Here is a 25,335-nt window from a genome sequence, read left to right as displayed (position 1 = left end):
AAATCACCGCTGGAAAAATCATCGCTGGAAAAATGGTCGGATCATTCCCACCCCCAGAAGATATCCTATTCCCGATACAATACTTAATGTGTGCAAGAGCCAAATACGTGCTAAGGTGGATTTCTGTTGCCACACGTGGGGAGTGACTGCTCAGAGCACACTTTCCTGCCCTGAGACGGTTCACAACCAGCTTCGAAACCCATCTATTTCTCCTCCTTGTAACCTCTTTCTCGCATAAAAGACTTTACAAATCTCTCTCTGCTATAGCATTATTTGCATGATAAGTGTTCGACTGAGCTTTAATATATGCATTAGTTCTGTAAAACATTCACGGCAAAACTCGTCTAGCTACAACCACTTTTAACATTTTCCCCAACTCTATTTATGCTTACACCTAAACGTAAATTCTATGTTTATTTTCTGGAGCTTCCACATGTGAAACGGTATAGGTGGGGACTGCTTCCCAGCTTACTACAACGTTTAGCTTTCAAGTTTAATGTAAATAAGTTTTTGCTGGGCCATGCTGTTAAATCATCCAATTCTAACGTTGCCAATCTAACTTTGTTGTTTTACAAACGAACTGACACTCATTAATCTTTTATCCTTCAGGCCTTGATAAGCGATGACTCCTTCGTAAAAATCTTCAGGGGCCTGTTTGTTCAAAAACATAATTGTGTATTTTCAGATATTTATCTTATTTGTGTTCCTCTTTTATGTAATTCAATATAGATTTTCCATCCTCTACTACAAATATCGTGGCTTGGCCTTCGGGCCGAGATCACAGTGTAGTATCTGTTCCGGCAGATACTGCAAGCAAAGACCAGATGTGGGGGAAACCCCACATGCCTGACCTTTAACCAGCTCCCATTTCCCACCTTTTGGGAGCTGGTCCCCTTTTCCCTTCCCCCTCCCTTCACTCCTCACATTAAAAATCGGCCTTGTGCCTAATTTGCTCGGTGGGGGAGCAAATAAATACCATCTGTTCCGACAGATACTACAAGCTATGACTAGCTAAGACCAGATGTGGGGCAACCCCATATGCTTGACCTTTAACCAGCTCCCATTTCCCACCTCTTGAGAGCTGGTCCCCTTTTTCCCTTCCCCCTCCCTTCACTCCTCACATTAAAAATCGGCCTTGTGCCCAATTTGCTCAGTGGGGGAGCAAATAAATACCATCTGTTCCGACAGATACTGCAGCAAAGACCATATGTGGGGGCGACCCCACATATAAGACCTTGGTCAATGTAGGGGCAACCCTTCATACCAATTGTCACTATCCAGCTCCCCTACTCCCCGGGGAGTTGGTCCCCATTTCCCCTTCACTCCTCACATTAAAAATCTGCCTTGTGCCTAATTTGCTCGGTGGGGGAGCAAATAAATACCATCTGTTCCGACAGATACTGCAAGCAAAGACCAGATGTGGGGGCAACCCTACATACCTGACCTTTAACCAGCTCCCATTTTCCACCTCTCGGGAGCTGGTCCCCTTTTTCCATTCCCTCTCCCTTCACTCCTCACATTAAAAATTGGCCTTGTGCCTAATTTGCTTGGTGGCGGAACAAATAAATACTACTGCAAGCAAAGACCCTATGTGGGGGCAACCCTACAGATAAGACCTTGGTCAATGTAGGGGCAACCCTTCATACCAATTGTCACTATCCAGCTCCCCTACTCCCCGGGGAGCTGGTCACCATTTCCCCTTCACTCCTCACTTTAAAAATCGGCCTTGTGCCTAATTTGCTCGGTGGGGGAGCAAATAAATACATCAAAGTGTAGTATGTGTTCTTCAGATGCGGCACTTCTATTTCTCGTTCTCTTTCAGTGGAGGAGAAATCCTTCACAACTGAGACAATTTTTCTTTTTTACCTTTTCTCCACGTTAAAAAGCGACCCTTGTGTCTAACTCTGTCCCGTGGGGGGCATTGTAAATAGGTACAATTATAAATTTTATTTTACTTCTTAAAAAAAAAAACAATGCTGTGGTTGTTGTTTTTTTTTGGGGGGGGGGTTACTAAGAGTTTAGACGCACATCATTTATTTTTACTAAAAATGTTATTAAGCGCTGGATCCATGGACCTTTATTATTCTTGATATACGTAAATATGTCGGGATGTGCATATTTCCTAATGAAACCACATTCTAATAATACGTATGAGGGGGAAAGCTAATGTATCAATATCTAAGGATGTGAAAAAAATCTCAATAAAACTACCTTTAGTTTGTAATGGAATGGATGGTAACATTAAACGCTAAGCTTATTTCCTTTAATAACTACAAAAAAACATTCTCAACTATCGAATGTCATGGCAGATGACGCTCTGCCTGAGAGCTAATCGTTCAAACACCTCGATTAAACATTCGCGGGCAACATAAATTAGAACAAATACGCTGAGACCATTGTCAAAGAAGTTAAGCTTTCTCTACTGTGCTAGAATGTTAATTATGACAAAGAGTACTCGATATCTTTACAAGGCCAAAATTCGTCCATACGTGGAGTATTGTTGCCACATCTGGTCTTGTGAATCTGCCGCTAGTCTCTCAGCCTTAAGAATATTGTATAGATAATTGGAACCTGAATGAGTCCGAAACAATGATGTTGTGTGATATTTCTACGGTCACATTTTCATAAGACGGTATTCATCATATACATTGATTCGCTATAGTTTTTTAGCATTTTCCTTCGAAATTTCTCAACGAAACTTTAACTGAAAATCATATGTATATCCCTTACTGTTTCATTACAGCCTTCTTGTCGTTTATATTATATACTAGCAGGGGCCCCGACGTGTCCCAAGATTTAAAAAGAAACCACGTTTCACTCTCCCATATTTTATTGTCATCGAAATCGATGAAATTGCCCATTATTCAATCAAATCGATTAATTGCTCTAGCTAGAGCCCACCGCAGTTCACCAGGAGGAAGCTTCATATACCTCCCTGCGGTAATTTAGTCCTAAATAATTGTAGCTTACATTGCTCTGTAGAGAACATACTGTTTATTTTATAAAAAAAATATTTTTTACATATAATGGCTTGGATTAAATTTTAAAATGCAAAAGTCAAGTATCATGGTTCAGTTGTCTACTAAGCAGAAAGATAAAACGCGTCTCTCTCATATGAAAAAAACTACTGTTGAGTTTATATGCCTAGCCTTTCTGCTTATGTGATAATAAATATTCTCAAATGCACTTGTTAGGCTGTATAAAAGGTTAACTTTAGTCAAAATCGCCTGTTCTTTGTTTCGATGGATTTTCGCGATGATCGATTACCGATATTTATGGAAGACATTCTCACACGAAACCTATTTAAAGTGACAATCCTCACTCAATTTTTGAAGTGTTAAGTTTGGTTCATTTTCTAATTTTGTAAGGACTCTGCGCCTTATTTCCGCATCTTTTCCCGAGGTTAACCCTTGCACAAACACAAGGCAATTAAAATTGTCTGCTGTTAGTTCAGACAACTTAAAGTCATCACAGTGTTTGTTCACTACAGCTGCGTAGGTGGCAAAATCGTCATTACCGTCTTTTACCACATTCAAACATATCCAACGCTTATGGAAAAGAGACGTTTTCGGCGAGAAAAGTTCTGTTAACAAATTTATCGCCTCATTGAATGATAAATCTGCTGTTTTCCGAGGCAAGATGTAATCCTCGAATTTATCATGCTCAGCCGTTTCCAGTTTTCGTAGTAGAAGTCTGGTTTTCTTTTGATCAGACCAGTTGCTGCAGTCAATATTTAAAAAAAATCTTCATAACGCCGAAAATACGCTGCGAATGATTTTTTCTCTTCCTCGTATTTAAAATTGTCTATCGCGGTCCATATTGTATTCTGAGAAAATGCTGAATTGCTTTCTGCGTTTGCATTATTCTTAACCATTTCTGTAAACAATTCTTCTGTTCGTAATTGACGTTCGGCTAACTGTTTTTGAACTTCGTTTTGCTGTTCCTCGGTTCGTATTTGACATTTCGCTGTTTTTGCAATTCCTTTTGCTGTTCCTCGAATCGTATTTGACGTTCAGTCCAGTGTTTTTCGGATTGTGACTGACGCTTTGCGGCATCGATATGCAACTTGGTCAAGTGTTCCAACGCTACTTTCAATTCGTCCATTTTGCTTTGTCAGCATTAGCACTGTCAAAACGTTCGCTGAATTTTACAAAACCGTTGTATTCTTTCTTATTTCTTCCTCCAGACAATAAAACGAACAGAAAAAACATAAATATATAAAAAGTTCATTGCCTAAAGAAAAAAAATAAAGTATATATTTTTCTCCAGAGACAAAAAAAAATAACGCCCGATTTTAGCAGCGAAAACCACAAGTGATGAATTCTTTTTCCAAAAGTATAAAAATTTACCTTTCTAAGCCGCGACGAACATTTTTCTTTTTGCAAAAGTACAGCGCTATCTTTGAAAGTCGTGACGAACTTTTTATTTTCAACTCTTTTTTCCCCGTAATGATCTGCGTTTTTTTGTTTTGTTTACCCTGAACCTTTCAGTTGCAAGTGTTATGTTAGACACTTCCTTAGGCTTGATAACATTTGAGTCCGACGTCGTTAGTATTTTTAGAATACTATTTAAACGCGAGTATTTTTTTTGTCGTTACTGGTTTCGATTTTAATATGCTCCTTGAATCCAATGTCGTCAGTGTTTAGTTTTTTAGAATACTGTTTTTAAACGTGAGTACGTTCTACGAATCCAATGTCCCCAGTGTTATGGCTTACAATAAGCCACAAAGAAAACAAAACAACGGAATAGAGTTTAAACAATATATTACTGGAACAACAACGTAAAAAGGTTACAACTGAAAAGAGTAGTAAACGTCACCGAGCAGGCAAGGGTCGCTCTGGTGTTTAATCCACACCTGGGATCAAAAGTATATGGTTTATATAATGGATAGAACAGTCAATTTGGAGAGTGATTCCCCCACAACAATAACCGAGACCATTCATATATTTTTCGGCAGATGTGCATAATTAATTTGTCGTACCTGCTCTGATTATGAAATGCGTGACACATTCATACTTTTTTCTACAGGGATATTGCCGCTTATCAAAGCCCGAATGCCGATGGAGCATAAGAGTTAATCGGTGTCAGGAAGTAGTTGAGACAACATTATATTATAATTGTGTAGAATTTTATTATTTAAGAGAATAGCTAAACAAAACGTTTATATTAGTCTTCAATACGACCATGTTGTAGTCAGCTGGAAAGCAGCTCAAAAACCCCTGTGAAATAGTGTTCCACAGGCGGGCAGTTCTAGAAGATATACTTTTTTATAATATTTATGCCTATTTTTAAGCACATATAGAGAGTAGGTGAAATTACTGAGAGCAGTTGCAGCAAGACAAGTGATTGTTGAGAATGTTTTGCAGGGGAGGCATAGATTAAAGATCAGATGAGCATTTGCCATCAAAATAACATTAGAGCAGAGATAGATTCGCAGCATCTCTTGTGTGAGAAAGAGAATGTAAGAAAGAGAAAAAGGATATCGCTAACTAGATTTCGAAACCGGTTTTGAGCGTTGTTATATGCTCTAAGCAACGCTTGCAAGATGCGGCAACAGTACACCATCTTGAGAGACACTTTTACTCTTATGTAAATGATAAGACAAATAACGTTCATGTTTGTAAATATTATTAACATAATTATGACGACGTTTTTCTAGCATTGTGTATTGCTTCTCTTATGATTAATCACCTGCTGACCAAATTTTCTGACAAACGCTGCATGCGCGTCGACATTATTTATCATCTGACAATTAACCTTCTGGGAAAATTGTTTCTGTATGTTTTTGTGATTTACGAGGATCGAGCAACCTGCAACTCTCGTACTCTGATTTTCACTTATCAGTCAACATATATATATATATATATATATATATATATATATATATATATATATATATATATATATATAATTATGTATATATATGCGTGTATATATATATGTGTGTATATATCTAGATACATATACATGTATCTATATATATGTATATGTATATATATATATATAGAGAGAGAGAGGGAGAGAAAGAGAGAAAGAGAGAGAGAGAGAAAGAGAATAAATAACAAAAAGTTATATTCCAATGGTCAACATCATGAATTTTAGAATATAACTTTTTGTCATTTATTCTCTATATTGCTCTGTAATTACATTGAGCTTCTTAAATAAGGATGGGTATGCATTATAAGAAAGTATATTTCTACATATATATATATATATATATATATATATATAAAAGTGAAGGTGTCTGTGTGTCTGTGTACATTTCCCTACGCAATAACTTTGTCAATTTTTAGTCTACATACTCGAAATATGATATATAGGGACCTGAGATTTGACCTTTGAAAACTCTACCAAACGCACTTGAAATTTTAGATATAGGTTCTTTGGACATGGATCTAACTTAATAATTTGATTTGAGCCCATAACAATAAATTTTAAGGAGTCATAATAGGGGTCAAAGCTAAAAATAATTGACCTCTGCGGTCTCTTCCAAATTACTCAGACAATTTCTGGTCTAAATATTTGAAATTTTACATAAGGGTTATTCAGAGATAGAGCAAGCTTTTTCATCAGTTTAGTTCGAAAATTTTTAGTTACCAATATATAAATGTATGTGTGTATGTATGTATGCTTGCATGTCAGTCTTAAACTTTCAATATAGGCGACGGATTTTACCAAGATCAGTATCGTTTTTAAGTTCGACCTTTCATACGACAAATATCGAAAAATTGGCTAAAAACATTAATATCTTCCCCTTCAACTAGGCATTTTTCTACAGGTTGGGGGTCACTTTTTTCGCCGATATTTTTGAAAGTTACCTCTCCTTTAGATTGTCTAGCCTTAATCTGGAAAAATATCGCTTCTGGTTTGGCGGTGGTTGTAACAGCATAAAGGTTAGGTTTTACCCCGTTCTTTTACTCCTTTGCGGTACGGGTTCGAGCCTGCGTTCCTACTACCACTTTTTTTTGCTCAACATACACATCCAAACACCCGGGCAATGCCGGGCTGAAATGCTAGTATATAAATATATAATAAAAAATGGTATATCCAGAACATATAATTATCATAGTTGTAGATTTATTGATAAACTTATATGTATAAATGATAAGGAGGAATTTGAAAAAAAAAATAAGCATCGTATTTATCGAAACGAGTTAGAAATAAATTGAGAGGAACAGAAGCTACATTTTTTGATTTAGATATAAAAATTGAAGATAGAATTTTTGTTTAGAAAATATTTGGTAAAATATACTCCTTCCCCTTTCAAATTGTTCGTATGCAGCGCAAAAATAGTACTTGTCCTATATGCATGTTTTACGGAAGCATTATGTATGTAAATAGCTCGTGTTACCTTCAAATTAATAGATTTTTAACCCCCATTAATAAGGATGATAAAATAAGGTAGCGATAAAGCTAAACTATTTAAACAATTAAATAAAGCATTTGTTTATTATCCTGATGCTTGGAATCGTATAAAATAATCAAAATATATTAATAAATGAAATCTAAAACTGCATTAGTAATTTATAAAAAAAAATTGTGTGTGTATATATATATATATATATATATATATATATATATATATATATATATACATGTATATATATTTATATATATATATATATATATATATATAAGCGCAAATAGTTAATAAAACATGTTAAAAACATTTTGAAAAAGAGTTAAAAACATATTTAATTTGAAAAGGAAACACTAAATAAGTCGATAGTCCTTAATCCGCGGATTTTCGAAGAAATACTTTCCTTCTCATCAGAGGGTAGGATTTAGCAAAATGCGGGATCGGATTTTGGTTGCAAAAGTATTAAATGAAACTACAAGTAAGTAAAAGATCTTACTTGATAACAAAAAGTGAAGTAGAGGGAATAGGGTAAAGAAATATATTACATAACTTTTTTAATAATTTTGGCCTCTCTATAATTATTGAACCAAATAAAAAAACTTCAAATTTTTTAGACATTACACTTAATCTGAATACCGAAACTTACAGCCCCTATCATAAACCCAACCTTACGCTTTTATACGTCCATAAATCTTCTAACCACCCCAATTCAATTATAAAATCTATAGTACCATCCGTCTCTAGAAGAATTTCTACGCTCTCAGCCGATAAAAAAAAACACCTTTAATCAAAATGCTACTTTCTTCAATAATGTCTTAAAAAATTCAGGATACAATGAAAAGATTCAATATAACCATTATACTCCACCTGTATGTCGTCTTAAATATGTAATCACACACAATATGACTCGCAAGAAACCAGTTCAAATAACAAGTTCTGCTGCTATCAATAGCAATGGTCAACTCCACAAATATAATCCGAGCCAACATGCTAATCGTAATACTTCTAACCCACCCTGTCGCACTAGGAGAAAGAAAAATATTTGGTTTAATTCTCCATTTAGCGTAAATGTTAAAACCAATATACCTAAAGAATTCTTCAATATTGTAGAAAACTCTTTCAAATACCCACACAGATATAGTTCAATTTTTAATAAAAACTCAATAAGAATTTCTTATTCTACTATGCCTAATTTAGCACAAAGAATCTAATAACAAAAAAATTAAATCAGCCCAAAAAATCCCTTTCCGAATCCAACCCAAAAGCAACTGCAATTGTATTAACAAACATCTATGCCCACTCAATAATGATTGCATCCATAAAGATGTAATATATTCATGCACAATTACAGAGCTCCCACGCAATTCTCCCATAATAGACAATAATATTTTGTCACCAAATTATCCTTCCTCCGACCCTCCCTCTGATATAATTATTAATCCAACAAACGAATCAACCAGCCCCTCTATTTTCAATCATACAACCAGCTATAATAATAATAATAATAATAATAATAATAATAATAATAATAATAATAATATTTTTCATAGCAGCCATCCTAACACTGACAACACTAATTATCCCCTCCAAAACAATCCTGCTACAATCATTGTCCTACCCTCTGTTCATCAAAATGAACAAAATTTAAATTCTCTTCCCAGTATAAATCAACAAATTAATATTAATTCTTGACCCCGAGCTATTAATAAAACATATACATATATTGGTGCTACTTCAACTTTAATAAAGAAAAGATTTTAAAACCACACTTCTTCTTTCAATAACCAAAATTCAAATAATAACAAGGGAACTTCTCTAACTACACTGGTTAAAAAGCTTAATTCTGCCGATACCTACTTTTCAATTAAATAGACCATCCTAAAAAAAGGCGTCTTATACTCCAGGATCTAAGTTTTGTCGCCTCTGCACATCTGAAGCTATAGCTATTATCACCTCTCCTCAAAGTAGTAATATAATAAACTCTAAAAACGAACTGATCTCCTATTGCAAACATATGTCCAAATTTAAATATGGTAAATTTGAAATTACATAGCTAATAAGTTAACCCTTCAAATATATATCTTTTCCCATAATTTTTTTTATCCTACCTTCTAAGTTTTTTATATTTTTAATTTTATTTGTTTTTCTTTATTTCTTTGGCCGGTTTCCCATCTGCTGTTTCCGTTTTATTGTATAAGTACACCTATCAATTAAATATATACATCAGCCTACTCATTTTTATTCTATGTATTTGTTTACTTATATTTTACTATATGCATTTATATACACATTTATTTGCCTTATTTTGAAGTTTGTAGATACCGGCAATTCCCTCCCCTTAAATTGTATGTATGTATGTATGTATTTGTTTATGTTGTATATGTTTTTGAATATGTGTATATATGTATGCATACGTGTGTGTGTGTGTGTGTGTTTGTATATATGTGTATATATGTGTGTGTGTTATTTTATATGTATGCATATATGTATATATATGTATATTCGTGTGTATATATGTATATGTATGTGTGCATTTGTGTGTCTGTATGTATGTATATGTATGTATGTGTATATGTATATATATGTATATATATTTATGTGTGTATATATGTATATATAGGTTTTTTTAATTTTTTTAACTTTTTAATTTTTAATTTTCAATTTTTAATTTATTTATTTTCATTTTTATTTATTTATTTATTTTTTTATTGTTTTATTTTTTTATTTACTTATTCACTTTTTTTACTCTTCTTAATATAATAGACGCTCCATTTCATAAACTTAGCCATTTACCTGTTTCACTGTCTCGTGTTTCTTAATTTCATTCTGGGACTTTCACGTGCGTATTTAGGTTGACCTAATTATTAACGCTAACTTTCGCGCTTTTTGTCTGGGTCATTTTGACCTCGCTTTTCAAATTTAAACTTTCACCGTTTTTCCGTTTTTTTTTTTTTTCGTTTTTTTTTTTCGTTTTTTTTTAACCTTAATTTACTTGATTCTTCCGGCCTTGACAGACGTGTTTTAAATATTCTCTCCGGTGCTTTTTCTGTGCACATTTGAACTTTTCTTTTAATGATTTTGAACTCATTCCATTTGTGATTTTTTCAAAGGAATTCTGCCTTTTGGATCATTTTGGACCATCTTCCAGTTACGCGATTGCTTTGAAACTTACCTGTTGGATTGGAAGTTTTTAATTCGCCCGTGTTTCTTGGATTTTTTACCCTTCACCGGACTATCCATTCATGTGCAATCTTTTTATCATTTTTTCTTTTACCTCCTATTCCCCTTACCTCACCCTTCTTTTAACCAAGTAAGATCTGTGACTTACTTGTGGTTTCATTAAATACTTTTACATGCAAAATCCGATCCCGCATTTTGCTAATTCCTGCCCTCTGATGAGAAGGAGAGTATTTCTTCGAAACTCCGCGGATTATGGACTATCCACTTATCTTGTGCTTCCTTTTTAAAATTAAATATGTTTTTAACTCTTTTTCAAGATGTCTTTTAACATGTTTTATTAATCATTTGTTCATATATATATATATATATATATATATATATATATATATATATATATATTTAATAATTAAATAAGAATGTAAATATATAAATGAAGTACTATTATTAGTAGGGGATGATAGCTAGTGTAATGGATTAATCCGAATTGTATAAATATAACTGACTGGTAAATTAATAAAAGGTATGCATTTTGAATTTGGAGACAGGGACAAGTGTCACAGGTAAGGAAGACATTTTTGATAACATTAATAGGTTAGCCAAATTAATCTAGAGCAGGAGACTAGATAAAATATTCGAGACAATTTTTGTTCTTACGATCAAGGGAAATGGTGTTTCATCAACACTGCTAATGAGCCATGATTTAATATACTGTTTTGTTTTTAAATCACTGAAACAGTTTAATGGGAGACAACTGATAATCCCTGAAACAACATTAGGACTATTGTCAATACAAGAAAGCGAGTTGATGCAGCGATTGCAGACGATTAAATGACTTACTGACAATAGTTTTCACACGAATGATAAAAATATAAAAATTAAACATGTTTTTGACATAGTTTTAAAAAAACAATTCAAAGACAACATATATATATATATATATATATATATATATATATATATATATATATATATATATATATATATATATATATATATGGCCTCCTTCAGTCTTGACAGATTATGGATACATATATATATATATCAGAATTTAAAATAAATAAATCACAGATTAATGAATCTTGTGATAATCTTACAAACTATTTTTGTAGGTAATATTTTAATAGAAGACAATCTCAGGAGATAAAATTGCTTAATATACTAGATAGAGTAAGTTAGAAAAATTAACAGTTTTTATATTTAAATTTCATTCAGAAAAATACAATTTTTAAAACAAAAATGTATTTGTTGAATAAAAAATACAATATTCAAAGTATGTTCTTTTTTTAATTATAGTTCATTTTTAAAGTTTCTATTTATTTATCTTTTCATTTCCATCCTTATTTTAAATCCACTTTTAAAACACCAGATTTGAGCTGTTTTAAATTCCAGTTTATCTTGATTTTATCATGGATATATTTAGCTAATTGGAATTCTCATTTTGAACGATCAAATTTTACTTTATAAAAGAGAAGGGATCTTGCACAACTAAAAATGGGACGGAATAAATCTAAAATCCTTGATTCCAAAACGATTATTGCCTGTTACTCTGGATGTTACATCCAACAGAATTGGAATTTACCTTCACTAAATCTGGAACCTAATAACATCGTCCCATTCTATTCAAGGAGTATTATTCTATTTGGATACTAAAATCTCATATTCTTTCTTTGTGTCAACCTTTATTTTTTTCCTCTATGTCCCTTAAAAAGATTTAATATTTAATACATTTTCTAAGTACGTGTGTAATAGCAAAATTATTTCAAACAAAATTTAATATTTTGCTGACGACTTTCCCCTGAGGAGATAGCTTACATTGAAAATCAATGGATTAAGGAAATTACTTTGAATATTGTATTCTTTGTTCAATTAATAAATTTTTGTTTTGAAAAATTATGTTTTTCTGAATTAAATTTTATATAAGAAATTGTAAATTTTATATAAGAAATTGTATATATATATATATATATATATATATATATATATATATATATATATGTATATATATATATATGCTAGCAGGCTTCCCGGTGTTGGCCGCTTGTAAGGTACGCTTAAGTGTAATATATTAATTAAAGCAAGTTACGTATTTATCATTATAGAGATAATTGTCTATAAATTATTATATTAAACCATATATATATATAGTCGTGAGATCCAAAGTAAAATATATATTATTTGGGTGCCATCACCTAGAATCGAAACAAAAACATACCACTATCCACCTTCATTCCATAGCTTCTAAAGCACGTATATATATATTTAATAAATTAAAAATATATCCATTTTTAATTTGGAAACAGAGACGAATCTCACAGGTAACGAAGACATTTTTATAACATGAATAGGTTAGCCAAATTAATCATGGTTAGGTAACTAGATCTTATATCTGGAACATTTTTTGTTCTTGTGATTATGGGAGGTGGTGTTTGATCAACATTGCTGGGGAGCCATGATTTAATATACTGTTTTCTTTTTCAATCCCAGAATATGCAGATCATGATGTTATAATCACATCGCCGTTTTGACATTTACGCTTTATATAAATGTTAATTTCCACTGTATCTCTCGCGGTTAACTTTAGCTGTTGCGGTCTTTTCCTTGCTAATACAGTCCGAGATAGTTTCGTGGCCGGGTTCCAACCTCCCGGTGTGCTGTAATCGTAATTCCCTGCACTTATGATTTTCGAAATGGCTGAAAAACTAGTGTCTATAGTTATTAAAAATAATTTTAGTAATATATATATATATATATATATATATATATATATATACATATATATATATATATATTCATTTTTCTTAAGGATTTTAACGATATGTTTAATACCGGCCAACGTCTAGTGTATCTATTAAAGTAAGAATGTGTGTGAGGACATTTCTTAACCTATATACTCAACGAATATTTTATCTACAGGCTTAATATTTGATATATAGAATATTCAAACATATGGAAAACGTCGTTTTAATCAGTTTTAACATGGGTTAAAATTTAAAAATTGCCCGGGTGTTTGGAGGTGTATGCTGAAAAAAAACGGTTAATTTTTTAAACTTTGACCTTTATTATGACCCCTAAAATTTATTGTTTTGGGCTCAAATCAAGTTATTATGTTGGATCCATGTCTAATGAATCTATATCTAATATTTCAAGTGTTTAGACCCAAAATTCTCGGAGGAGTTTGGTAGAGTTCTCAAAGGTCAAATCGTTGAACTTTGACCGTTTAACAGCCAAATTTCTAGCCGAAAACCGATGACATAGATTTTCCTAATCTCAGTATCCTGTATATCAAATTTTGAGTTTGTAGACTAAAAATTGATAGAGTTATTACGCAGGGAAATGTACACAAACAGACATACAGACAGAGACACAGACAGATACACATAGATATACTAGCATTTACGCCCGGTGTTGCCCGGATGTTTGGATGTGTATGTTGAGCAAAAAAAAAGCGGTCAATTTTTTTAACTTTGACCCCTATTATGACCTTATAACATGTATTGTTTGGGGCTCAAATCAAGTTATTAAGTTGGATTAATGTCCAAGGAACCTATATCTAAAATTTCACGTGTTTAGACCGAAAATTGTCGGAAGAGTTTGGTAGAGTTCTCAAAGGTCAAATCGTGGAACTTTGACCCCTTAATAGTCAAATTTCTGGCCGAAAACGGAGCACAAAGATTTTCCCAAATCTCAGTAACTTGTATATCAAATTTCGAGTCTGTAGACTGAAAATTGACAGAGTTATTACGTAGGGAAATGTATACAGACACACACACACACACACGTTTTTATAAGCTACAATCAACATCCAAATGAATGCTTTGACGATAATTGCGGTTTTCAAAAGGCGAACAATTAAAAGATACATCTGCCTTACTTAAAAATTGCTAGGTTTATTTATGGTGTCTTTTACATATAAAAAACCCACCCAATACTTTTGCTGATGAGACTTTGTTTAAAAAAAACTATATGTCAAAATTATTGTCCGTGGCTTAATGTCTATCACAATAAAAACATTGTTTCCGAAACAATCGTACAAATTATTGACTTTGTTGTTGTTCCTTCTTATGAAACAGATGTTTAATTTCTAATTCTAATTTGAATTTAAAATTGTCAATCACATTACTAAATATTAAAGTAGCTCTAATATATTTGCCTATCAAGCTTATTATATATCTGAATTACAACGAGCACTCTTCTTTTCTTGTATTTTAATTAAATTAGTAATTTTACTATAACATTATACATTTCATACATAGGATAAAAACTAAAGGGAAATAATTCGCTTCCGGTAATGGAAGTAATTCGCTTCCGGAAGGCATAGAAGAGAGTTCTTCTTTTGTCAGCACAGTCATTTTAAATCGAATTTGTCCAGTCAACTCAAAGTATATATACTATTCTATAAGGTGCTATTCTTGTTAATTTTATACGCATTTATAGTTTCCCTTAAAAGGGAGGATTGAAATAATGGTTTAGAATATACTAATGTTTATGAGTGAATTGTAAAACCAAGGCTAAGCGTATTAATAGAACGTTCTATCTTTTTTTATAATCCTAACGGTAATAATTCAATATTAAATAAAATAAAACAAAAATAATAAAGTAATAATAATACCTTACTGAAAAGTGTCTAAAGATCGTTAATATCCATAACATTATACTATTTAATAATATTTAACTGGGAAAAGAGGTTTTTACACATGTATTCACATACACACATACGTACATATAAACATATGAATACATATATATACATATGTACACATACATGCACGCATACACCCATATATACCCATACACATACACACAAGTGCGCACACTTACACAATATATCAATGCATACAAACCCATATATACCTACATATACACTCATACATACAAATGTTTAGATTTAGACATAAAGAAAGTTTACCAATAGTCATACTATTAATTATAATAATAATCAGTGTAGGTAACATAACTACAATTATCATAAAAAAGAAAAACAATTTTTAGCCCCTTCACTGCTAATTAACATTAAGAAGATGAGAAATGTTGGGGTTGTGTAACTAAGGCTATAGAATTGATTTACTTTAGTACCAACAAGGATGACGCATCATTGAGTATAGTTCTTTCTTATTTATACGTGCGGATCTGGAAATTATCTTGCAATGGAGAATGTTTACTCCTTTTATGGTTACTTTGGTTGGTTGTTTTTGTTTTACGGCATATCAACCCTTTCCAGGTTATTTAATGCCGAATCCAAAGATTTTGAAGAAAAAATTTTAATAGAATATATTTGTTGTTTTCAAATCAGTTTCTATTTAACCCATAGTTGGGACCATAACAGGTACTACCACTCCGGGTCAGAGTGGACCTGGGAGCAATGGCAATTAAAGGGTGGCTCCACACTCCCCAAAGCCTGCAAGCTGGGGCCTCACCACTGGATATTGTTTAAGGTCATATCCAGGACCCTTATGGTTAGTAGATAGGGGCGAAATTATAAACTCTTTAATTGGGAAGCTACGTGTTTTTGGAAATAGTATTTTAAAAAGATCTCAGAGTGAAAATTACGTGTAAGAAATTAAAGTGTAGTATGTTAATGTGCTTATAGTGAGTCCCTTCTTAACATGTACATTAACAATAAGAGAAAATTATATGGGTTAGAAGAGGTGATTAAGAAGTTATCTTTAGAAAATGAACATTTTTTTTATTAGCATAGTTTTAGTTTAGATTTTATTCAAAACTGATGTGTATTTAGTATTGTTTTTCCCTATTTAACATTTAAACAGAGAGTGTATGTTATTTTATTTTAAGTTGGCTGTATTTAAATTTTTTCTGGTGCTTACATCTGGACACTAGTTCATTCTTGGTATTTATTATGGGTGTGTTGAAGGTGATGATGTTAACTGCTTCGGATATACAAAGATTGCAAAATTTGTCCCCTGGGGCATACAATCTACATTTATTCAGTATACTCCATTTAATTGAATAGGGAAGTTTCTTGTCCTCTAGGCTATTGATTAATTTAGTTAAGGATGTACTATTATTATCATTATTTTGAGATCTTTCATTTCTGAAGGAATGCAAGTGATTTGAAATTCTTATTTTTATTAAGTTTGATGATGCACCTATATACATGAATGTTTTCCTTGTTTTATTATTGTTTATTTGTTCATTAGTCCCATTGCTAGCGAGTCTTATATTGGGGGGATGAGTTAAGAGGGGGCCTGGAGATTCAGAGCTCGGGCGCTGGTTAATCCTATTCTGGTCTTCACTGGGAATTATATTATTGGATACGTTAGCCTGGCTGTTATTGTTTCCGTTGTTATTATTAGAGCCCTCACCATATGTTCCCTATGTATGCTTGCGTCCTGAATGCTTCGACTATATTCATTGTTTCCCTCATTTGATTGGTTGTTTGCATATTTTGGTAATTGCGTGACTGTGCAGGCGTATACCACGTCTTTGTGTATGAAATCGTTATTAAGGGGGCATTCATTTTTATTTTGGCAGTTACATTTGTTGCTAAGTATTGGGTCAATTGGTAAGTCCAACGCTTGTTTAATTTTCCTGTTATTTGTCGAAATTATTGTCTGTGCTAGATTAGGCATTGTGGAGTATGGAATTTTTTATGGAGTTTTTGTTTAATATGGTACTATACTTATGAGGGTATTTAAAGGATTTTATTTTTCCATTATTCCATACCAACTGATTGTTAAATAAAATTATTCTGAAGTGTATATATATATATATATATATATATATTTGTAGTTCTACGTGAAACTGCGTGAGCGTACATAGGATTTCCCCTCTAGGGCCCTGCTGATGTTGGTATGACTATCATACTCATATGTTGATCCTTAATACCTCTTCTATCATAGTACGTGGTCAGTTTTGTATTATAGTTAACCATAAAGGAGCCTATTCGTGTACAGACAGACAAACACACACAGACGTTGCGCTTTATTTTATATATGCATGTCCGTATAGTTACTATATAGTCTTACAAGTTACTATACAGACACCCTAAATAAATATTAAATATTAATACAAATATAATACAATAAAACAATAAGACTGTATAGTAACTTTACGGACACCCTGTATATATATATATATATATATATATATAAATATATATATATATTTATGTGTGTGTGCGTGTGTGTGCGTGTGTGTGTGTGCGTGTGTGTGTGCGTGTGCGTGTGCGTGTGGTGTGTGTGTGCGTTACTCTTGAACCTTGCTAATATGCAAATAGAAGTATTTTTTCAGAAACTCCCAACAGCTTTATATAATAAATTTGCCCTGCATATAAATAATTAATTTCACAATTTTGTAAAAATGAGACTATATATATTTACGTTTATAGTATTGGCACCTTGTAAAAATCGTTTCCATGTTTGAATTATATCAAAGGACTTCAAATAACGATGCATTCTTTTGTTTGTTTGTTTGTTTTTCTCTATAACAACTTAGATATTTATTTTAACGAATGAACAAGCTTTGATTTTAACAAGTATTATCAGGTTTAGCCGGGGAAAATAATTTACAAAAATTACAAATAAGAAAAATACATGTCAGAACCTGATAAATATTAAAAATCTTGTTCGTTTTTTTTTTAAGGTAAATTAATAATTTATTTTTGAGAAAAAAAACAACAAAATTATTTGGCTTTCTACTTTCTATGATTTAATGCAAACACGAATGATGTTTTCAATGTGATAATGGAACGAATTCATTTCATGAATCCACGTGTGATACACGCCACTAAATAAACCATGATTAACACCTGCACTAGAAATGTTATACTTCCCACAGAAAATACGATTTTAAAGAACAAAAATATCAGAACATGATAAAATCGAAAGTCTGTCTATTCTTTAAGATAAATAACTTATGCTACAAAAAAAGAACAAAACGTCGTTTAACCTTCAAATTTCTATACTATAATATTGAAGTTTTGGTCAAAATCACAGTGTAGTATCTGTCCTGATTTTTACCGCAATCAGTGGAGGAGAAATCCCTCTAGACTCATTCAACCTTAAGAACAATTCGGCTTCTACAGATCTGGGCAATCATGCACTTAATGTGAGCCTTGTAAAAATTCATAATAGCTAATTTAATGGCTACTGACGTAGGGTCCGTAATTTGTAAGAAAATAGTAACTTCGTTTTAATTATACGTATAAAAGGCTTTTATTTTTGTTCCCATCTAGAGTGCCCCTTTTTAGGGAGATAGGTTTCCCCACATTAAGAACCGACCTTGTGTCTTACTCTGCCTTCGTGGGGAGGTAAGTAACTATGAATATTTATAAGCAAATGAGGGTTTGAGAAAAAGCTGTTACACAATAATTATTTGTACAAGAGTAATATTTTTAGTGTCTAGTTCTCCTTTGATTTGTCTACAAATCGACTGTATTTTATGAATACTAAATCACCCTCCAGCTATGGATGAAATTATTACATTCTCAATAACAAAATAAATGTCTTTATACATACATGCGTTTTTACCGCATTGTGTGACATCGCTGTTTCTTTTCGCCGCGTTTCATGATTGTTCGACGATCGTCTCATCTGTTTAACTAAAACGGATAAAACTCTTTTCATGCAGAAAGAAACTCAGGGAGGCTTTCACTGAGTTTTTCTGCAGGTTTCATTCAGAGAGAATAGACTTAGGATATAGACAGATTAATGCTATCTTAACTAATTTTTTTATTTCTAAAGTTTACTTTTTAACTTAATGAAATGAGTGACGCAAACAGACATAGCCATTGTGATAACATTCCGCTTAGATTATTCTTAATTATGGACAGTACCTCTTTTGCATAGCTCCCACCGAAAACTGAAATTAAGACTTTTGTTTTCTCTTTGCTCAACAACGTGGCGTTATTCTTCATCTCTATTTTTTGATCTAGGGAGTTTGATCTCTACCCCTGTCTCAACAGCACATACATCATTTTCCATTCAACCTTAAGAATAATTCGGCTTCTACAGAACTGGGGTATCATGTAATTAGTGTGAGCCTTGTCAAAATTCATAATAGCTAACTTAATGGTTGCTGACGTAGCGTCAGTAATATATAAGAAAATAGCATTTTTTTTAATTACACGTATGCAACAAATCGTTTACAATTGACAATATACTTCAGTATTAAATTTATATATACATTACGCTACAGATTAATGAATACGGAAAATGAAGATTTCTAACGTGATAGACGTTACGTACGAGAAGTGAGAAAGCTCTCGAGCTCTGACTTGTATTTCAGTACCAAGTCAACATCATCACCTCATACAAGATCTTTCAATATATGTGTGGGCAATTCTATAAGAAAAAACCATCGAAAATTAATATTGTGATTTTATGAATATCCCCCAAAGTGTTAGGAAGTGAGTTCAAAATATAGGAAAAACTAAAAAAAAAAAAAGAGGAAATAAATTGATCAGCAGAATAAAAAATATAGGAAGTGAGATTAGTAGAAAGACAATGGGGAAAAGTTGTTCACCAAGGCGCACAAATGCGTGTGAAAATAGAATAGTTAATCAAGGTGTGGTGGTAACTTGAACAAAGAAATTTGATATAGAAGTAAATATAGTTAGAATTAGTTTATGGACAGTTTTAAAAGTGAAGTGGGTTGTGCGACAGTTTAAGAACATTTATGATTTACAGAGAGTCTTAAGTTTGCGACCGTTGCTGATAGTGTCCAATTTGAGAACTGCGAGTATAGAGGAGTGGCAATTTTTTAGAAAGATCTGGATTTTTAATATCCAATGGTGACACAATGCGTCGTTGCTATTGTAATCAAGCCCTTTTTGTTGTTTATTTGCCTATCAACGAGGGCAGAGTTAGACACAAAGTCAGTTTTTCATGTGGGGGGGACAGCTCCCCAAAAAAGGAAACTCTGGTTAGTAACAAAAATAAAATTGTATCAGTCATAAAGGATTTCTCCTCCACTAACCGAGACCAAAAGAATGAAGTGAAGTGCAGTATCACAGCAGATGCTACACTTTGATCCTGGCTCAAAAGCATTAGAAAAAAAAGAGAAACAGACATGAAACCATGAAAAAATTAGCGTAAAAGGTACAAATATATAAATGTTTCGATATGTTTGTCCTGCATTGTGTCATGTAAAAATTTACAAAGAACACCGCTGTGTTACTACCTCATTAAAGTGTTAGGAAGTGATTTTAGCAGAACAAAAATATAGTGAGGTTAGTAGAAAGATAATGGGAAGGAAGTTGTTCATCAAGGCACACAAAGGCCATTTGAAATAGGATTGTTAATCAAGTTGTTGCAGAGTATTTCAATACTAAGTCAAAATCATCACCTCATTACGATATATAGGTTGGCAATTCTATAGGTAAAAACATAGAAAATTAATACTGTGATTCTATGGAAATCCCTCCAAAGTGTTAGGATGTGATTTTGAAAAATATAGGAAAAAATCTTTAACAACAAAAGTATAGCAAGTAATGTTAGTAAAAAGACATTAACGCATTCTCTATCTATGCTTAAATCTAAACACAGATTCTATGAACAAAGCTTCTTTCATAGAACTACCCACCTGTAGACCACTCTTCCACTGGCGTTCTTCCCGGCCGACTACAACATGGTAGCCTTCCAGGCCTATGTAAACAGATTCTTGTCGAGCTGTCCTCTTAAATGATCACATTCTAATCAATTTACTTTTATTAACACTTATACTCGAGTGGCCTTTAGGCCTTGACAAGTGATGACTCCCTTGTAAAAAAAAGGAAGTTGTTCATCAAGGCACACAAACTGACGTAGTGGATAAAGTAATTAGTAAATTCAGTTGCAAGTTACATTCTTCTAGAGGTTGAAGGTATAATCGTCAATGTGGACTATACTAAATATATAATTGCGAATTACTTGGGACTTTCACCTAGTCATTGCTGGGTTCCGTTCGAAATTCCATGCAGATAATTAAGTTCGACAGAAATTTTCCCAAGTTCGACAAGATACACCTTAAGAAAATCTAAGGATATATCGACCGGAACATTGGGTGAATAACATTCAATATGAGTACAGTAGTCCGAATAATCCAAATAATATGAAAAATTAATCGCCAAAAATTCAGAAACATAATACCATATCTTATTGCTTCAAAGAACTGGCGCTGTTCCCAATAGGCGGCTCGCTTCTTCTGATTATTAGTTCTACATTATTGTAGGGAATGATTTCGAAGAGAAAAGTATAACTAATAAAGAAAATAGTTTCAATACATCCATATTTATAAATATTTTTCTTTATTTTAAGAAAAAAGAAGAAATCAGTTAATGACAGATTGGATACGAAACTAAAGCTTTAAAAAATGTATGAATTTAACATGTTTATTATCATAATAATTTTATTTACGTAAAAAGCGAAACCTCAAAAAAAAAAATAGCGGCTTTGAAATGTGGACAAATAATTATATTTTGCGTACAAAACCAGGGTCTGGATTTGGGTTTCTGGCTCCGTTTGAATGCCGTCTTTTCTTTTTGGCCTTACACAGCTTAGCGCATTGGATCAGAGTGGTTATGAGACAGACAAGGAGAAGGACGCCGAGGACCGAGAGCGAAATGATAAATGTCATTGGTTGGATGCAGACGTCTGTCAATTCTGCGGTTTCAGATAAGGCTGAAAAAGAAAGAAAGAAAATCAACCTTTTATTATTTTCGTTAACAATGAAAGAAAAAGTGTTTCGTAGAAAATTGTCGTTACTAATGGTGACATGAATTTTGCCAAACAATTATATAGACCTACGAACCGTGCATAGTGCACGCACGGACCCTTTACCTATCTTTGTGAATCTTATGCAGTCTTCGGTTTACAAGTTCTTGTATTCCTTTTCGTCCCAAACAGTTTACTATTAGAGATCAAGTCTAAAAGAAGATTATGAGGAGCTAACCAATGTTTGTTCACACTACATTTAAACTTCTGCAGGTAAGCACAGTCAGGATAGCAGGAAACGACGAAAATATATCTACGTAATGTAAATGTAGAGCATATTCGTAAAAAGTAAATAAAGTAATTAGAAATACATGCATTAATATAAATAAAATCCTTAAGGACTGGAGAAACTATTTTCTTTGTTATCCCAAAGTTTAGCTACCTTGTGTTTACAAAGGCTTTGTACAGAGCTGTCGTCTGCAAAATAAAATGAGTTCTGTTTTTTTTTTTTTTTTTTTTTAATTTTAGGGGGAGAATTGTATTTTTTTTTTTTAAATTCGCAAACGAATAAAAAAAATAAACTATTTTTTTTTTTTTTGCTCGTTTACATATTTAAAAAAATACAATTTCAAAACTAAAATACAATTTATTTGGCAAAAGAACGTTCTGAACAAGACCTTTGTAAATACGGGGTGACTAAATTTTAAAATAATTTTTTTTTCAAAACCAGTGAGCTACTTTTGGTTTTCATCTAAATATTTTCCTTTAAAATAACTTTTATATATTTTCGGATATTCTGAAAATGAATAACGTACTTATATTTTCAGAAAATAAGTTTTCTGGGAATTAAGCAATGTAATTTCTAATTTACGGAAAATTATATATAGTCGTTTTCAGCATACCCAAAAACCTATAAAAGTCGTCATTTTAAAGGAAAATATCAAGGTGGAAACCAAGTAAAAAATTCCCCCACTTTTGTGAGAAACCATTAAAACCTTCCTTGTGTTTAACTCTACCCTCTTGGGGAGGCAAGTAAATAAATATTATTTAAAATTAGAATGCGTTTTCTTGGATTCTTAGATTAAAAACAAGAAGTAGTCGATTTTTAAATAATAACGTTATTATTTCAGCACGGATCACTCTCTGAATGAGTACCAAAAAAATACGAGTCAAACGTAAAGATAAAAAAAAACATTCTAGCCTACAAAAAATGCCTGGGTTGCAAGTCTATGTTCGTACGTACGTTATTACCTTTCGCCGCTTTCTTTTTAAGTATATGAACAACCGGTCGCCGTAGATGCACTGCAAACAAAAGTTTGTTTATTTTTTATTTCATTCGAATCGCTGTTGTCTTGAACGTTAAAACTGAACTAAGATACACTTAGTCTTCAAGCTAGGACTAAAGTGTATAGTATGTGCTCTTCAAAGATCATCAGTTGTCGATTCCAGTCTTAAAACCGGACAAAATTCTCAGATTGAAAATGCTTATTTATAAAATATTGTGAGCCTGCAAATCAAAGAATTATGTTAATAAACGGCCAGATATCATTGAATGGCCAAATACGAAACTACCATTAGTTTGGAAGGTTAATTATAGTTCTAGCAGATCAGTTCCTGACATTAATGTCGACGGAAATCCTGCCACTAATATCGCCCAGGAAACTCCAAGAGAAGACCCGTCAAGCAGATGTAGTCGACGACATATCAACCTCTTTAGTTAAAAGGGATGTGGCTATAATTTTAATCGGATTTAAACACCCCCGGGGGGTTGGTTGCCGTGCCCAGGACGCAACAGACGCACCAGAAATAACTCCATGGTGCGAATATACCAAGTAACCCTTTCTTCAGCAAACGATCGTGTAATATTGTCATTACTAGATTGCTCACATTCCATGGATCCTTAAATCCTCTGTCAAATTCTAAGAATTTGCTTATTTTATCTGACGCCTGTAGCTTCCATCTTTGATCAACTATTATAACGAATTCTATTACCTGATAGATTTTAAAATGCTTGCCAGAATAAATAATATAAAAAAATACGTTTTTAATTCTTCCATAAAAATGTAATTGTCATCGGTATCTAAATAGTATTGAAATAAATAAAACAAATATGTTTTATTCTTTATTTAAAATTGAAAAAGTTAATTTTTAAACAAGAAATGCCCTTAATTTATTTATTGCGGACTATCATCCTCATATTTTCTTAGTTGTTGTTTCACGACGTTTCGGCCAAAAATTCCTCTGGCTTTCGTCAGGTGGTAACCGCGATGGGATAGGAACTCCGAATCTCCTAACTCTCAGCTATTACTGCCATCCATAGTTGTTGTCATCTGACCACGTTTTGCCTTTGGGTAGAATTGAAACTGTTATTTTTAGACAGTTCTCACCTGGAACCGTAGAGATTCAACGTACTGCGCCACGAGCCCCGAAGTGCGATCAAGGTTGAATTTTTTGCTCTTATAAATCCCAATTTATTTATTATCTGATCTTCCATGAATGGTATACATATTATTTAATTGAAATTCATTATTGAGATACGTATTATTTATTAATTTATTTTGAAACGTCATGAAACAACTAAGAAAATATGAGAATAATAGTCCGCAATAAATATAATTAATAAATAATACTCATCTCAATAATGAATTCCAATCAAATAAGAAATTCTCTGTCTTCTATTGCAAAAAGAATTGTCAGTAACGTATAGTTAAAATCAACAAAGCAAAAGCCACTTTTTTTTAGATTTATTTACTTAAAATAGTTCTGTTTAATTCGATGAAACGACATTTTTATTTTATTTGTAAATACTTCGTTTTAAAATGCGTAAAACCGTATTTGTTTACTTTGGCGATAAATTAATCATTTTCTGCTTATCAATTTATGTCATTTATCAAATTTACAAGGAAAGTTATAACGTACGTATGAAAATTAAAAAAAAACTTATAATATTTTCATATATTTTTAATATGTATTTTACTTTAAATAAATCGTACACAATTTTCTTTAAAATGTTGATACGAATTTTGTAATTGTTTTTGTTTTGTGCATTTAGTTCAAATATATTTTCGGATGCACAACGATTTGGTTCTCTCCTCGAATGCAACGGAAGAAATAATACAGATAATATCGATGCATTTCTATATTATA

General features: G+C 32.4%; 1 protein-coding gene across 1 annotated transcript in view; it reads right to left on the bottom strand.

The window, feature by feature from the left end:
* Positions 1-21,858: 21,858 nt before the first annotated feature.
* Positions 21,859-25,335, bottom strand: part of LOC145291623 (uncharacterized) — a 284,342-nt gene continuing 280,865 nt past the window's right edge. Inside the window, exon 10 of the mRNA XM_080137698.1 lies at positions 21,859-22,155. Coding sequence (XP_079993824.1) covers positions 21,947-22,155 — 209 coding nt within the window. The 3' untranslated portion in view covers positions 21,859-21,946. The remainder of the gene's footprint in view (positions 22,156-25,335) is intronic.

The sequence above is a fragment of the Euprymna scolopes genome, chromosome 12 (assembly GCF_053919585.1).
Source record: "Euprymna scolopes isolate OS-2025 chromosome 12, ASM5391958v1, whole genome shotgun sequence".
In the NCBI taxonomy this organism is placed as follows: Eukaryota; Metazoa; Mollusca; class Cephalopoda; order Sepiida; family Sepiolidae; genus Euprymna; species Euprymna scolopes.
This window is presented reverse-complemented; position numbering and strand designations above follow the sequence as displayed.